The following is a 14,702-nucleotide window of genomic DNA, read 5'->3' on the forward strand; positions in this document are numbered from 1 at the left end:
AATTAAGTTGAAGTGCAACTTCATATTTACTTCAGATGTAAAGATTTAAAACTTTCAACGTCAAACTGTTTACATCAGGCTGGATGGATGGATTCCAACTCTTTCCAGCAGCGATGCTGGTCCCGCGTCGGCTGACGCCTGGAAAATGCAGATAATTATATGCTACATACCAAGCCTTGACAATGCCCTCTTCATTACCTCGTGCTTGTGCTAAGTAACTGTCTCCTTATGACCCCACAAAAGAATCCCATCCCGTCACAATGGTAACATCGGACCACTGGACAAATAAAGAACTTGACTTCCTGGGGTTGTAATGTAAACTTATGCAGGCATAAAACTGCTCACAGCAAACGTTTGCATGTTCGATAATTGTTGAGGTTTCAGTCATAGAGATATATGTTATTTTCAAATGGCAAGTCATGGCAGGGTTGTTTGTCGACTCAGCCCAGAGCTGACATGCCTTTGGATATAGGTGTGGCATTGTATAAACATGATACAAAACGTTATGCTGCTACACTGGGAACAGTGAAAAAAATCTGCATAATTCAGTGCAAACAAAATGTTCTTTATGAGTGGTGGACTGATGGAGCTGAGAACAGGAGTCTGGGGTAGATATTGAAAAGTAAATTTATACTAAGTCAAAGGAATAGTTTGACATTTTTGATAGATGAAATATGCTTGTTTGCTTTCTGGGTGAGGATTAGATAAGAAAAATGATGCTGATCTCAAATCAGTCTGTTCTATATGTTAAAGACTAAAGACTGGAAATAAGGGGAAACAGCTAGACTTGCTCTGTCCAAAGGTGACAAAAAAATACCAACACCCTCAAAGCTCACTTAACATCTTGTGTTAGGTACAAAAACCTAAAAAGCAAACAAATTCTTGTTCAAGTGCAGTGACGTCTGGAGTCTTGTCGTCACTGGGGTGGCAGGCTGATTCTGTTACCTTTGGTCGGGGCCAGATTTGCTGTTTTCCCTGTGTCCAGTATTTATACTCAGCTGAGCAAACCAGCTACAGGCTGCAGCTTTACATATTTACATAACAGACATGAGTTTGACATCAACCTTCTCATCTAACTTTCAGCAAGACAGCCAATAACTGTATTTCAAAAAATGTCAATCTTATTCCTCTGACAGGAGAAATCTTCTTCTTCTAATATGTTGACAATCGATTGCTCTTTCCCTTATGTGAAGGCTTTTCATGTAGACACTGAAGTCATCTAAGAAGTGATCTGTCTTTCTTTTCCTTCAGTAGTTGAGAGGACAAACTTTAATCAAGTGAATCATTGTACGATAAAGATGCAAAGTTGGGTTTTTTGAGTTACCTAGAAAGCGCCCTATAAAAATAGATTATTATCTTCTCGTTATAAGTAGTGATGCTGAGGGTTATAGGCCTCCAAACACAGAAAACGTGACTCCTCCAACAGCCTGCTAGGACCTGTGGGCTGATGGCCACTTTTCCCCCCTCGCTCCTCTCCCTTTCAGTATTCTTTCCATTCTTCATGCCTTTCCTCTCCTTGACTTTTCATCCCCTTTTATCTCTTTCATTTCCTTTTGTCTTCCACTCTGTCTGAACTCAGCTTTCCTCTGTTTTCCTCTCTCCCTTTCTGTCTGTCTGTCTCCCGTGGGAGGAAACAGACTTTTAAACTTCCCCTCTCACTCCTCAGAATGATATTTTTTTATAGCCACTTTTTCCCACTCTTGTCACCAGTCTTCTAATGTGTCAGTGCTGCACTCACACACGCACGCACGCACACACACACACACACACACACACACACACACTCACACACACACACACACACACACACACACACACACACACACACACACACTCTCTTACTTCAGCATATTGACTCCCAAACCACACCCATCTCCAGCTCTCGGGCCCTCCTACGCGCGCACCCTGCAGCCGGGCCAGAGACCGTGCGTTTCTAACCTTTTTTTTTTTTTGGGAAGTTGCAGTAAGATCTCCAGCTGCCGTGTTGTCACGTTCGTAGGGTGTTTTCTTGCAATACTTGTTAAAAAAAAAAAAAAATTATCATCCTCTAATTCCCCTTTTCCACGCAGACAAGCAGTCACATCTGGAACTTCGCGCAACTTTGCTTCCTTCTCGCTCCAAGCTCGGTGAGTTAAGTATTTTTAGTTTGCATATTGTTTGAATGCTGCACGGAGCTAAATATCCATTTTTAAGTCAAGTGTGGTTGTGAGATGCCTCTTAAATATACCAACAACATTAATGTATTGATCAAGTGTGTGTGTGGTGAGTTTTTAGCCAAAATTCCTTTTATTTACTACTCTGGAAGACAGTAGATAACCTAAACTACTCCTAAAATAATTCCTCCTCCTGCGTTACATTTGTACACTACCTTAGAAAAAACAGAATAGGTTTATTTTATTTGGTAATTTAACACAGAGTGGTTTTAAGGGTGTTTTGAGACCCTTGGTGTCGTGTTTTCCTCTGTGGGTATTTTTACGCACATCATAACTCCGCTGAAGGTTCAGACGTTGGAAATGAAAGGGGCGTTGTCAGCCACCAGTGTGTGTGTGTGTGTGTGTGTGTGTGTGTGTGTGTGTGTGTGTGTGTGTGTTAAATGTGTCCGTCTGTCTGAGGGCAGTGAATGAATGTTTAGTGCGTTGCGAGGGAAGATAAACTGTTCTCTTTTTTTTTCCAGAGGACGCGGGAAATGTGTGTGATTCACTTTAGGTGTATCAGCTGTGTTACTCATCAGACCTCTTACTGAACTTTAGAGGCTCTGTAGCTGTGAGGCTGCACACATGATCCCACTAAAGTCACATTATATTCCTGTGGACGTTTGTGATTGAAGTGACCTTATTAAACATGGCATTGAAATTATAGTATAGTAAATATAGTAGGATGACATGGCAGAAAGTGTGCTATTAAACTGAAGAAAACTACATTATCTTGAGCTTAAAATCTGCTCAGGTCCCATGTAAGTTCATCCTCTGCATTATAATGCTGAATACCATTGCCCCTGTCTTGCACTGATGACTTGAGTTGCATTTCACTATTGCTGCATGCTACCTTCCTGTAGGTGCGCCCTCTTGTGGTTAAAAAACATCAGCTTTGTCAAGGTTTGACAAGGTTACAGAAGATGTTTCAGACTGGGTTACAGAAATGGAGACTCATCCTCATCAGACGATGTTTACATGGAGTCTGATGGAGGGTAAAGTTTGAAGATTTCGGCCTCAGGACTAAATGTTAATATGAAACGGGAGGGTTACAAATGCACAATCTGTTGGAGAGTAATTTGCATCCCATTGTTGACATGCAGCTATGAACTGTTGCATTCAAGGAATGGAAGGGAGGTTATGAAACCTGAATTTGGACCCCTTCAAAGTGCTCCAGGAAACTGGTGCTGAGCATGAAAGCGTAATCCACTCCAGTGAATTCACACTGGTGGTCTATATCTACAGGTGAAACTTAATGAAAACCAGGAATGAAAAACCCCAAATCCTTTTAATATTACGTTGCATCAGCTCTCAATATAAGAGGTCAAAAATGTAATTTCATAAAGTGTCACTGGAGAATGATTAGAGAGCTGCAGACCATCTTCTCTTCTCTTCTCTTCTCTTCCAACTTTTAATGAAGTTACGAGCTCCGCAGACATCAAACATACAAATGTGGGAAGTAACGTGTTAAGCAACCACAACGGCTGAATGAATGGACGGACGAGTAAACAGCTGAATGTGTGAATGAATGAAAGTTGAAACCTGACAGCTTTCTCCCACCTGATTCCAGCATAAAACAAGTCTTGTGGCGGGTTCAATGGGCTTCTAACTGAAGTTTCATCCATGCAGTGGCCAAATTCACATCAAGCAGCAGTAATTTCTCTGTAGTTGAGCTCCTTAAGTATCTGTGCAGCTTTTATGCTTCGCCTTCTTGCCTAACATTGTGTTTGACTGTGATGCGACCAAAGGCCTGAAGGGTTTAAAGGAAGAGTGCCGGTGTTAATTTGAAAGTATTTTCAGTTGCTCTGAATGCAGCAGGAGGAGGAAGGTGTGGGAGATTTGATAGGAAGAGGATTAGTCAGGGGGGCAGTGTGAGGTTTTAAAAGGTGTTGACAGATGAAAACTATCAGGGATCAAGCGGGAAGTGACTGAGAGTAGAAAACCGCCAAAAAAAAAATAAAATAAGGAAGAGAATAGGGGGGTGAGTGGAAGTGTCCGTTTTACCTCTCTATCAGGTGATCCCCAACTTCTCTCTGCCATGTGGGAGTCATTACTCAGCGCTGTCATTTTAGGAATGTGTGAAAACGTACTCAAGCAGACATCTACCCACACACACACGCACACACACACACACACACACACACACACACACACACACAGGCACGCACGCACGTACGCCTAAAAACCATGTTGGTGTCCAACATGAAAGAATTCCTGTGTCAGAGGGAAGTCTTTAAACCCAGCAGGATGGTGTGTCTGTGTGCGCATTTTAGGTTCCTGATTCCTGAAGGAGGCACATAGTACACACACACACACACACACACACACACACACACACACACACACACAGAACAATGTGTGTGATACAGAATCTCCATTTTCTCTTGGTATTTATTAAAACCCAACATAGTTGAAACACCATATTTTTAAATTTAGGAAGTGTCAAGTTGCCAGTAATACATTTCTGTTTTTTAAATGACAGGGTTGTTGTCTGTTTGGGACACGGATGCATCATTTGTATGCACTTACAGGACAATTCCACTTCCACATGCTACAATTCAATTTAAAATCTGTTCTACGCTTTTTAGAAAGGACAGTCCACTCTTCTCTTATTTAGTCTAAATGGTGGGAAATAGTCACAGTGAATGTTGATTCAGTGGATTCAGGAATCGGATTGGTCAGTTTTACAAGATGCTGTATAATGGTCCAAATGGTCCAGAATAATAAAAACCTGGACTGGGATGGATCCAGTTTTGTTTTACTAGAGGTAAAGATGTGCACATAGCAAAGTTGTGTCAGTATCTTTCCTCCAGTTTTGCTCTCTGCTTCACCAGGCTGCTAGCTTGTTTCCGAGTGTATAGGCAGCCAGTTCTTGCCTATAAAAGGCCTCTGGCGAATCTGTAATGTAAAGGATTACTGCTGTCGCATTGGCCAATCTGGTTATATTTAGAAGTGTGTGCTTGTTCCACGGCCGCTTAGATGACCGCTCATACATCCTATAACAGAACTGTGTGTGTGTACATTTGTGCCTCTGTGTGTCTACAGGTTCTCGTGCGCTCTTCCTAAACAAAGCTTAGTTTGGTCACTGGCTTCGCTCCGGGGAAGATGTGCCTTTTGTGTTTTGTCTAAAAATAAGCCTTAGCTTGGTTATTGTTGTTTTGTACACACACACGCACGCACACACACACACACACACACACACACACACACACACACACACAATGAGGATATGCCTGCAGATAAACAAAAAGCAAAATGAGCTTGAGGGTTCATGCTTGACCTTGGAAATCATAAACTGACCCTAAGTCCAAAGTGCACTTGCTTGCCTTTTCCGCAGCTTTCACCCCTGAATCATTGGTTCAGTTTTTATTCTCATAACAGTGTCAACACATGGCACACCTAAAAACTACAGTGCAACAAAAGAAGTTATTTGGACACTATTATGAGACAAACTGTAGCTTTTATTGTTTTTCCCTATAGAACAGTTTGTTACTAACACAGATTTGATCCTATTCGGGATGACAGTCATTATTCAAGTAATCTGTTTTGTTAGATTTTCAAAATTCTATTAGCATTTTTTGGATCCAACTATTTTGACCTTATGGAGCAAATATTAACTGGGGCGTCAGTTAAAGATGTTGCATTAGTTTAAACTGGTGCTTTGAATATGTTTTAAGAATGTATGCAAAACAAAGTGAGGCACTCAGGGCGAAGTATCCCCTGATGGTGAATCCTAAGTATTCAACAGTGAGGGTTCGCAGGAGGAAATGTTGCATTCTGAGTCTCTGTGCGACCTCATAAGGGGCCAGAGGGCTCCGCTGGAAGCCATGGCCAAAGACGGAACGAGAGAGATACAGAGAAAGAGAGAGTGGGACAGTGAGAGAGACGGGGGAGTGAGATTCAGAGGCCCAGTTAAGTCTGTGGCTTTGTGTTTTATGAAAAGAGCAAAAAAAAGGACATTAAAAGTCAGCATTTTCCACCAGGCAAGGGAATCAGTCGGCAGACACACACACACACACACACACACACACTGGCACTCTTGCACTGAGTCCCCCAGCCTCCTATTATAAGGCTGAGTGGAGAGGAGGAATGGCAGCATTTGTGCCTGTTTGTCAGTGTGTGTGTCAGGCGAGCTGGCTGGAGTCTGACAGAAGCCTACCTATGCGATTATACAAAACTACAGTGCTGTTATCTTTCCAATTTTTTTTCCTATTTGTATCCACTTAGCCATGTGCCAGAGTTTCTGACATCAGGTACAAACGAAACACGGGATAATACGCTCACAAGTAAATTGACATGTCATGCAATGCAATACTGCTGCTGAGGATTAAAAACCACGGCTTTAGTTTTGGTGTCTTCCCTTTATGTTAGTGAAGTAGCCGTGTGGCCACTATTACTTTATGAGTAGGATCCATGAACTTAAAGCCCCTGAAGCCAGATATAAACACACTTTTTATAACCCCAAAAACATAAGCCTTCCTGCAAACAAAATATGATTTACATCCTCTTTAATAAAGAGGAACATAAAGAGTCTTTATGAGCAGAGTGATGAATGGTGAATATAAGGTTATCAGCAACTTGGATGTTGAGGACTGTTAGTCACTTATCCGCTGATTGACACGCCACAGCTGAGAGGAATAACCCCTCAGTGTGTCCATTTGTCTATTATGATAGATAAGGCGTGAAGATCTGTGAAATATTAGTGTTGTGCATACCAGAGTAGCGTGGCTAATGTATACAGCATGCATGTGGATATGTGCACTGTGTGTGCATGTGTGTGTGTGTGTGTCTGCAGCTGTTGCCCGGTGTCAGTATCTGAGCTTTCACACGCTGCTATCAGCACTGAGTGAAACCTCTGCAAGGCAAAACTGTTCCAAGGATCCCAAAGGGCTCCACATTTAGGTTAATGTTTGTGTGTGTGTGTGTGTGTGTGTTAGTTTCTTTGCTGAGAGGGTGTGTGTCAGCATAAGAGAGAGAAGTGTTGTATCATAAACAGGCTTTCAGTAGTAATGGAGTAATGTTTGGTTTTTACTCCTTAAAAGATATGAGCTACATCACTAACTTTACAATAATTAAAATTATACAGCAGCATTTTACTATGTTTGCTCAATAAAATCAAAGAAATGGACAAATGAATGTTTCATCATCCATCCATATAAAGTTTAAGTGGTAATAACAATAATAAATCAGCATAATTATAGTTTTTGGATAATCACCTTTCATCATTACAGTCAGGCAATTAAACTAATAAATCTTTTTATAATACAAACACACACAAAGGTGACATGTATATATTTAGTGGTGCATACTGTGTCTTTTTCAGTCTGTCATCATGTCTGCAGTCTACTTACTTTGAATTAACTTAAATCATCTGAACTGTGTCTGTGAGTCTCTCATTTTTTGCTTGGCAGGCCGTACTGTATATGTGGTAGTTCATATGCGTGTGTGTGTGTGTGTGTGTACACCAGAGTATTTATGTGTGCGTGCGTTTACGATCGTGTTTTTGTTTTTCTCTCCTCCCTCCGTTTCTCTCCAGTGGGGTTCCTTTCTTTCTCTCACCGTCTCCTCCCTCCTTCCCTCCCTTTCTCTCTCTCTCCTCCTGTTCCTCCTCTCCTCACTGAGACGAGAAGGCAGCTGCAAACAGAATCAAATCCAGCTTTGTGTGTGTGTGTGTGGTGTGTGTGTGTGTGTGTGTGTGTGTGTACATGTCTGGGAGATTATTTGCTACTCTAAAGAATGTTCCTGCAGGTCAGAGTCAAATACCAAAGAGATGCTTTACTAAGGATGTAGTGAATTAAATTGTTGGTCTTTACCTTGGTTTCCTTTTCTTTTCCAAATCTGTTCCCTCCATTTTTATACAACTATATCTATAAATAGATATAGTTGTATAAGGTTCAAACTTGAAGTCTGATTGGCCACCCTAGAGACACCATTATTATTTTATGTTATAAATGGACGATTTTCGGGGAATTTATAGACCTCTGAATTTACCAAAGCCAGACTACTTAAATACTGGTACCAGCCCTAAAAATAAGTTTGTGTCTCACATTTCCACCCAGCGTGACCTGTCATTCACACGCCACTATATGCTCACACACACATCCCTTAAGAGTAATGTGTGTTGTAAAATGTACAGAGGCTGTATGCTTTGTATTTGACTCATACGATGTTGTCTGGATAATTACGGCCACTTTCTTAATAGTCTTCATGTAGATTTCAGGCTGGCATTGTTTTTGTTAAGGACATATTTTTGCCATATCAAATGCAGACTTTAATATTTCAGCTTCACAAGGTTCAGTTGTAAATTAAAGTGTTTGTTGCCAGGTTACTGTCCTCCTCAGTTTCATCCTCAGAGCGCTATGATGAAGAGCATTTGGCGAGAGAAACTGTTGCTGTTTACATTCCCGACTAAACCCCAAACCCCGTGTCTCATGAAGTGTATAGCTTACTTTTGATGTTTCCCCACCTCCGTTTTACTATTTGTTCCCCCTTCCCCCAGCTCAGACAGGGAGGGCCTATCCTCTGGCACACCCTGCAGCCACATGCTCACACATAAAAACTGTGGCCTGCTTCCTGTTGGCGGAGAAAGGCTGTTTTTACTGTGACTCCATTTTGGCGGAGAGGGCTAATTCCTCTGCTGTCTGGCTCCGCGTATGTGTGTGTATGCGTGTGCGCGTGCCTGCACTCACATGTGCTTTTAAACATGTTTGTCTGCCTGCTCAGCTTCTGAACGTCTTGGATACGAGCTTAGGTGGTCACCGAAATGAAACTCATCTGGGTTTATGTGTGCGCACATGCAATTTTATGTGCATTATACCCACAAGATAGTTAGGCTGAGTTTGATGTGTACAGTGTACACAGAGAGCAGACTAAAGTGGTGTCAGAGACATAGTCTGCATCCATATTAAATTGTAAAACAGCCTTTAAAGCGTTGCTGTAAAAGCGTATTGTCTTGTGTGATTATTTGTTTGTGTAGAATGAATGTTAAATGATGATGCTGACAAAGCATGTCACATGCTCAGCAAAACCCTCTTGTGGATAAACAAACAAATGGGTTTCTGGATGTATTTGCTATTTTTAATGGAATTCTTCCCCTCAAGGCAATTCCAAGTAGTGTAGTAGTGGTAGAGTAGAGCGAAGTCAATCAACATGAAGACTACTGAAAAAATGAAAAGAGAAAATTCCCGAAAAGTCTAGAAATAAAATCAAGGCTACAATAAGCTACCATGTCTGAAGCTGAGGTTCACACACACTCATACACACACACACACACACACACACATTCACGCATGCACAAAAACCTGTTGTGACTGTCAACAGTGTTGTCTGTAGCCGTGCACCTCTGGACATGTAGCTTGTGTCATAATGTTGCTAATGCCAAGGTCATGCTGCAAAAATCAAAGGAGAAAGATGGAATTTTTTCCAAGCACTTTAAGTGTCTACTGAATGTAAACCTCAGTAAAATATATCAATGAAAATGCTCCTGAATGCATGACTTAATATCTTGTTGTGAATATTTTTTTCTGTTGGGTTAGAGAAGGATGACCCTTGACCTCTTGTGCATCATTTTCAGCATCTCGCTGCACCGGCACACTTGGCACCAAGTGCAGCTTATGCTGCTGAGCTAATATGGCGTGTTATATTCTGGTCCACCGTCACTGAACAGAGCAAAGATTGTCCGTTTGAAAATTGTAAACAGTCGACTCCTTCTATCAACAAATCATAGTCACCCTTCAATCACTGCAGAGTAAACAGCACACTCCCACATACTGCAATCTTGCTTATACTAACACACACATGATTTGGCGTACATACAGACACATCATGCACACTTATCTCATATATCCCAGTAGCATTTTATGTAATTTGAGGGAAGACTTTGAGACTGCAGCTATTTCTCTGGTTGTTTGATTAACCCTGCATTTTTCACAGTTGTTTGGAGATGCTCTTGGTAATTGGTTGCAGATGTAATAGCTGCTGTGAGCACAAGTGAAATCTACCTAAATTTCCTTTACATTCATTCATTCGTTTCATTTATTAACTTATCTAACACTTAAACACTTAAGACTTTAACACAAAGAATGTGTTCATTTCATAAAATAGCACAGATTATGAGACAGAGTGATTTCTTTTCTTTCTTTAGTATCATTACCTATAAAGTAATAGCAGAAAAATCTGATTGATAATATCAACTTTCTTACATTTTCTCATGAGATCTGGGCATACGTGCACATCTTTACAAACATTTAGACCTGTGAAGTAAGTCGGACCTCCGCAACAGTTTTAGCTGCGTGTTTGATGTACGCTGATAACACACAAGGTACTAACTGTGCACTTATTTGTGTGTGTCATTAAAGTATTACATATACGTTGCTCTCAACAGATTCCTTTCATGTGAAGAACCTTGATCCACCCCTGCCTGCAAACCAACCAGGATTAACGCACTGAAGCAAACCTCCGGCGGGACTGTCATCCACCAAAAGCTGAAACGTACATTCTACACATTGAGTCAGCCAGTGAGAGGCACATCCAGCTACTGAAGCAACCTGTCAGAGATTTAAGTGGTCTGACTTACGTGCGACAACCAGCAGACGAGTTGACCGGACAGAAGAGCAGCCATGTTGATCATCTTAGCCTTCATCATCCTCTTCCATCTGGCCGCAGACATCCTCCTCTTTGTTGCAACCATTAACAATGTGAGTAGAAACCAAGAGTGAACAACCATTTCACACCAGACCATGTCAGCACAGGACCGTTTTCATCACTTGAGCCATCTTTGTGTCCCTCCCTGTTGTAGGCGTGGTGGGTGGTGTCACCAGCCGGACGAGATGTGATCTACACTGACCTGTGGTACTCCTGTAACGCCACCTGCTATCCTGTGGAGAACAGCCATACTGTGGATGCAGGTTAGACAGCGTGTGACTATGTCGCCTATGCATGCATGCTGTGAGTTTGTGTTTGTGTCTGTGACACTGCCTTTTGTTTTTGCTCCTCAGCCTACCTGCAGGCCGTGCAGGCTACAATGATCCTGGCCACTATTTTATGTTGCGTCAGCTTCTTCGTCTTCATCCTTCAGCTCTTCAGGCTCCAACAGGGAGAGAGATTCATTTTCACCGCTATTATCCAGCTAATGGCCTGTGAGTGACACACACACATTTAACTTTCCAACTTTACTTTTGGGATTGCAGTTTTCAGTTATTAGCCTGAGCAACTTGTTTTCCCTTTAATTTAGCATCAAGACAATATATACTATACCTTCTCTGTAACATCTGTAACATCTCTTCAGTGGTTGCCTGGCAACTGTATTGATTATTGAGCTGTAGAGGTTCTGCTTGGTGGTTTTTGTTACCTTTAGACAAAGCCAGGCCAGCTGTTTTGCCCTATTTCCAGTCTTTGTGCCACGCTAAGCTAACTGACTACAGGGTTTTATTCGATGTATCTAACTTTTCTCCAGAAAACAAACAAGTGTATTCCCTAAAATGCCAAACTATTCCTTTGAGTGGTACCAACAACTGAATTTTTAAATTTTTTTAAATAGAGTGTAATTTCCATCCTCCTGCTCTCTCCTCCTCCCAGCTCTATGTGTGATGATTGCAGCATCCATCTACTCGGCTCAGAAGAATAGCTTCCACGTGGTCAGTCTTCAGGAGGGTTCGTACGGCTCCTCCTACATCCTGGCCTGGATCAGCTTCCCCATGACTCTCATCAGCGGCCTCATGTACCTGGTGCTCAGGAAACGCAAATAGATGCAACGGGCTTGAGGCACAGGCATTCAAGTATATAAATAGGAACACTTGGACACAAATGCATAAAGACACGCACTTTTCTTCAACAAACATTCATGCATGCACCACAAATCCATGATAATTTCAAATTGGCTCCAGATAATCCACCAATACAGCATTCAGCAACACGTTTAACTGGGACACAGCCCCTTGACTTTCCAAATGGTCCATACATTTGTTTTTTGTGAATCTATATTCAACTGACTTTATTTTGTACATATTTGCTGTGTATGTATAGTTCAGATAATTGCCAGAAACTTATTTCTGAGACTGAAATGCTAAAATTATGTATAAAAAAGAAAAAAAAAAGGAAATCTTATGTTAACCGTAGCATACAGGAACAGTAGTGAAGCTGTAGTTGAGGTATAATATGTAGGACTTTAACTCGTTGTTTGTATTCTTATGTTACTGATTTGTGTTTTAATGGTGAAAAAGGAACCAATGATGTGCTGTGATATTTGGGATTTCAAATGACAACATAGGAAGATGCAAACTTGAAATAAGAATGAACATTTCTTTGTTATTGTCATGCTTTTTTGTTCACAGCTTCACTGAGGAAAAAGACACAAGCTATTTATTGTTTAAAACCACTGTTGTGTATTTTAGCATCATGTGACTGAGGTAAATGTATGAAGTAATTACGTCATATTTTTTCTCTCTCTGGCCGGGCTGCTGTTTAATTGGTCCATTAATGAAACATCTTTAACGCTCCTATGATCATCTTATGTACTTGTTCTCTGGCATTTAACAACAATAAATGTGTTACTGTATTATACCTGCCACCAATTCCCAGAATTACTTCTATCTGCAGCCTTTGTAGAGATAATGTTTGATCCCACAAAGCACTGTGTTTTCTTTTCCTCTTTCTTGATGTTGGATTGGGGACGAAACATTTAAGGGAGACCAGCTGGGTATTAACTTTGCAGCTGCTAGGACTTGAAACATTTCAGTTTCCAGCTCAGCTTGGGTTTGTTGGCTCCTTCAGAGCTGGACTGGATTGTTTCGTGATAGGGAATACGCACATGTCGGGCACCACATGGACCACAGAGCTTGGTAGCTTACTATTTCACGAGATTTTGCTCTGCTATCTCAAGATAATACTTGAAAATGATTAAAACAACATATTGGAGGCCAAGATTGTGACATTTTGATGCTCATTCATTTTTGTAAGGTTGTCATCTTAAGAGTGTTTGACTGAATAATGATAATGATAACTTGTCTTTGAGCAAATCCCAAAAATGAAATAGTATATTTTGTGTAAAGTTTGGTTAAGCTATGACGATTTCAAAACCAATTTGAATTTAGAGCTTGAGCTTAAGTTCTGTTGCAGACATTCAACAGAAACCACAGCGATCACTTCTAAGAGTTATCAAAGCTACTTTTGATTTGGAATTGGAAATATTTTGATTCATGGTCGTGATCATTTTTTCTATAGTGTGTTTTATGTCAATGTAGACGTGCTGTATCTTAGTCAGTGTAGATCTATACTTATATTCACAGGACCATAGTGAGAAATAATCATACAAATTGTTGAAGCCAAAACTGTATTTATGGGAATTTGTTTTTTAAACCTGCCTTTGCAGTTGAAATATTTCGAATGCTTCATGAAGTATTAATTCCACATTAATTGAGAGTCTCGTGTTGCTTTATAATGGAGATATGTTGAAATGTCCAATGTTTTAAAGAGCTTAAACAACAGCTCTTTGTTAGTTTTGACAGAGGCAGACAGATATATCATGTTAAAAAGGAGTGTTTGTGCTTGTTACAGGCTCCCATGCTTTTTGTTTTTTTTTTTAGAATAATTAAATCACAACATGCTATTTATTTTAACCACTGTTGCAACATCGGCGGCAGTTTCTGTAATTTGTAAGATGTTACTGTGTTGTGATGGAAAACTGCACAATGTGAAGTTGATAGGTTTATAGTTTCAGGCTACAGAATACCTGAAATCTCAAATTGGGCAAACTTCTAACAGATGTAGGAACAAAGACTCATCTCCCTTGCAAGAATTTATATGTGCTTATTTTTTTCCTGTTACCCCCACCCACCAGATGTAGATCTCAATAAATGTATTTTACATTAATAAACTTTCTTTGTGTGTGCCAAATCAGTCATTGAGTCAAGTATTTATCTATACTCATTATGCACTTTCAGGGTCTGCATGTTCTCTTCCCTGTGTTACGGATCAATACTTCACTCTCTTCTATGCTACGGTGAAATATTACTATTTCCATTATTGTCAGTTTTCAAAACTTAAAATAATCTGGAAGAGGGAACAGCAATTCATAGCAATTGCAATGAAGCCTATATAATAAGACGAATTTACTATAATTGTAATGCAGAATTTTCTGTTAGTAGCCCATGATGCTATCCTTGATATTTGAGCTTGTCATGTATGTATTTCTTCAATGTTACTGTTTTGTGAAAGAAACCAGTGATGTGAGAAGACAATTAGGATAACATATATAGAAAAACAATAAAACACAAAGCATTTTGCGCTATCAGTCAAAAAAACCTCTCACTATTGTAACACTTTTTTACTTTTCTTTTACAGCAATAAATGACATTGTGGATAAACCACGGCTGGACTATTCTGACTTGCATTAAAGTTTCATTTATGATTTTTTACATCCTATAACGTGTTGTAGATCAATCTTTTATTCTGAAGGCGCCAGGCCGGAAGTAGCTGCCAGCGGGCGGAAGTTGAACCAGAGTACTAGCCCGG

At 40.5% G+C, this 14,702-nt stretch overlaps 1 protein-coding gene across 1 annotated transcript; it reads left to right on the forward strand.

Annotated features, from left to right (window-relative positions):
• The first annotated feature begins 1,964 nt into the window (after positions 1–1,964).
• On the forward strand, positions 1,965–13,170 carry emp2 (epithelial membrane protein 2). The gene is made up of 5 exons (XM_070847582.1): positions 1,965–2,126; positions 10,576–10,888; positions 10,990–11,098; positions 11,189–11,329; positions 11,769–13,170. The coding sequence occupies exons 2-5, from the start codon at positions 10,811–10,813 to the stop codon at positions 11,936–11,938; spliced, it is 498 nt and encodes a 165-aa protein (XP_070703683.1). The 5' UTR covers positions 1,965–2,126; positions 10,576–10,810; the 3' UTR covers positions 11,939–13,170.
• The last annotated feature ends 1,532 nt before the right edge of the window (positions 13,171–14,702 follow it).

Source organism: Pempheris klunzingeri, chromosome 17 (genome assembly GCF_042242105.1).
Source record: "Pempheris klunzingeri isolate RE-2024b chromosome 17, fPemKlu1.hap1, whole genome shotgun sequence".
In the NCBI taxonomy this organism is placed as follows: Eukaryota; Metazoa; Chordata; class Actinopteri; order Acropomatiformes; family Pempheridae; genus Pempheris; species Pempheris klunzingeri.

What these genes read in the sequence shown, in the direction of transcription:
- emp2 (XM_070847582.1), top strand. Translation starts at nt 10,811, where the DNA reads ATGTTGATCATCTTAGCCTTCATCATCCTCTTCCATCTGGCCGCAGAC. An exon ending in TTGTTGCAACCATTAACAAT is followed by an intron (nt 10,889 to 10,989) that starts GTGAGTAGAAAC and finishes TCCCTGTTGTAG; the next exon opens with GCGTGGTGGGTGGTGTCACC. An exon ending in TATTATCCAGCTAATGGCCT is followed by an intron (nt 11,330 to 11,768) that starts GTGAGTGACACA and finishes TCCTCCTCCCAG; the next exon opens with CTCTATGTGTGATGATTGCA.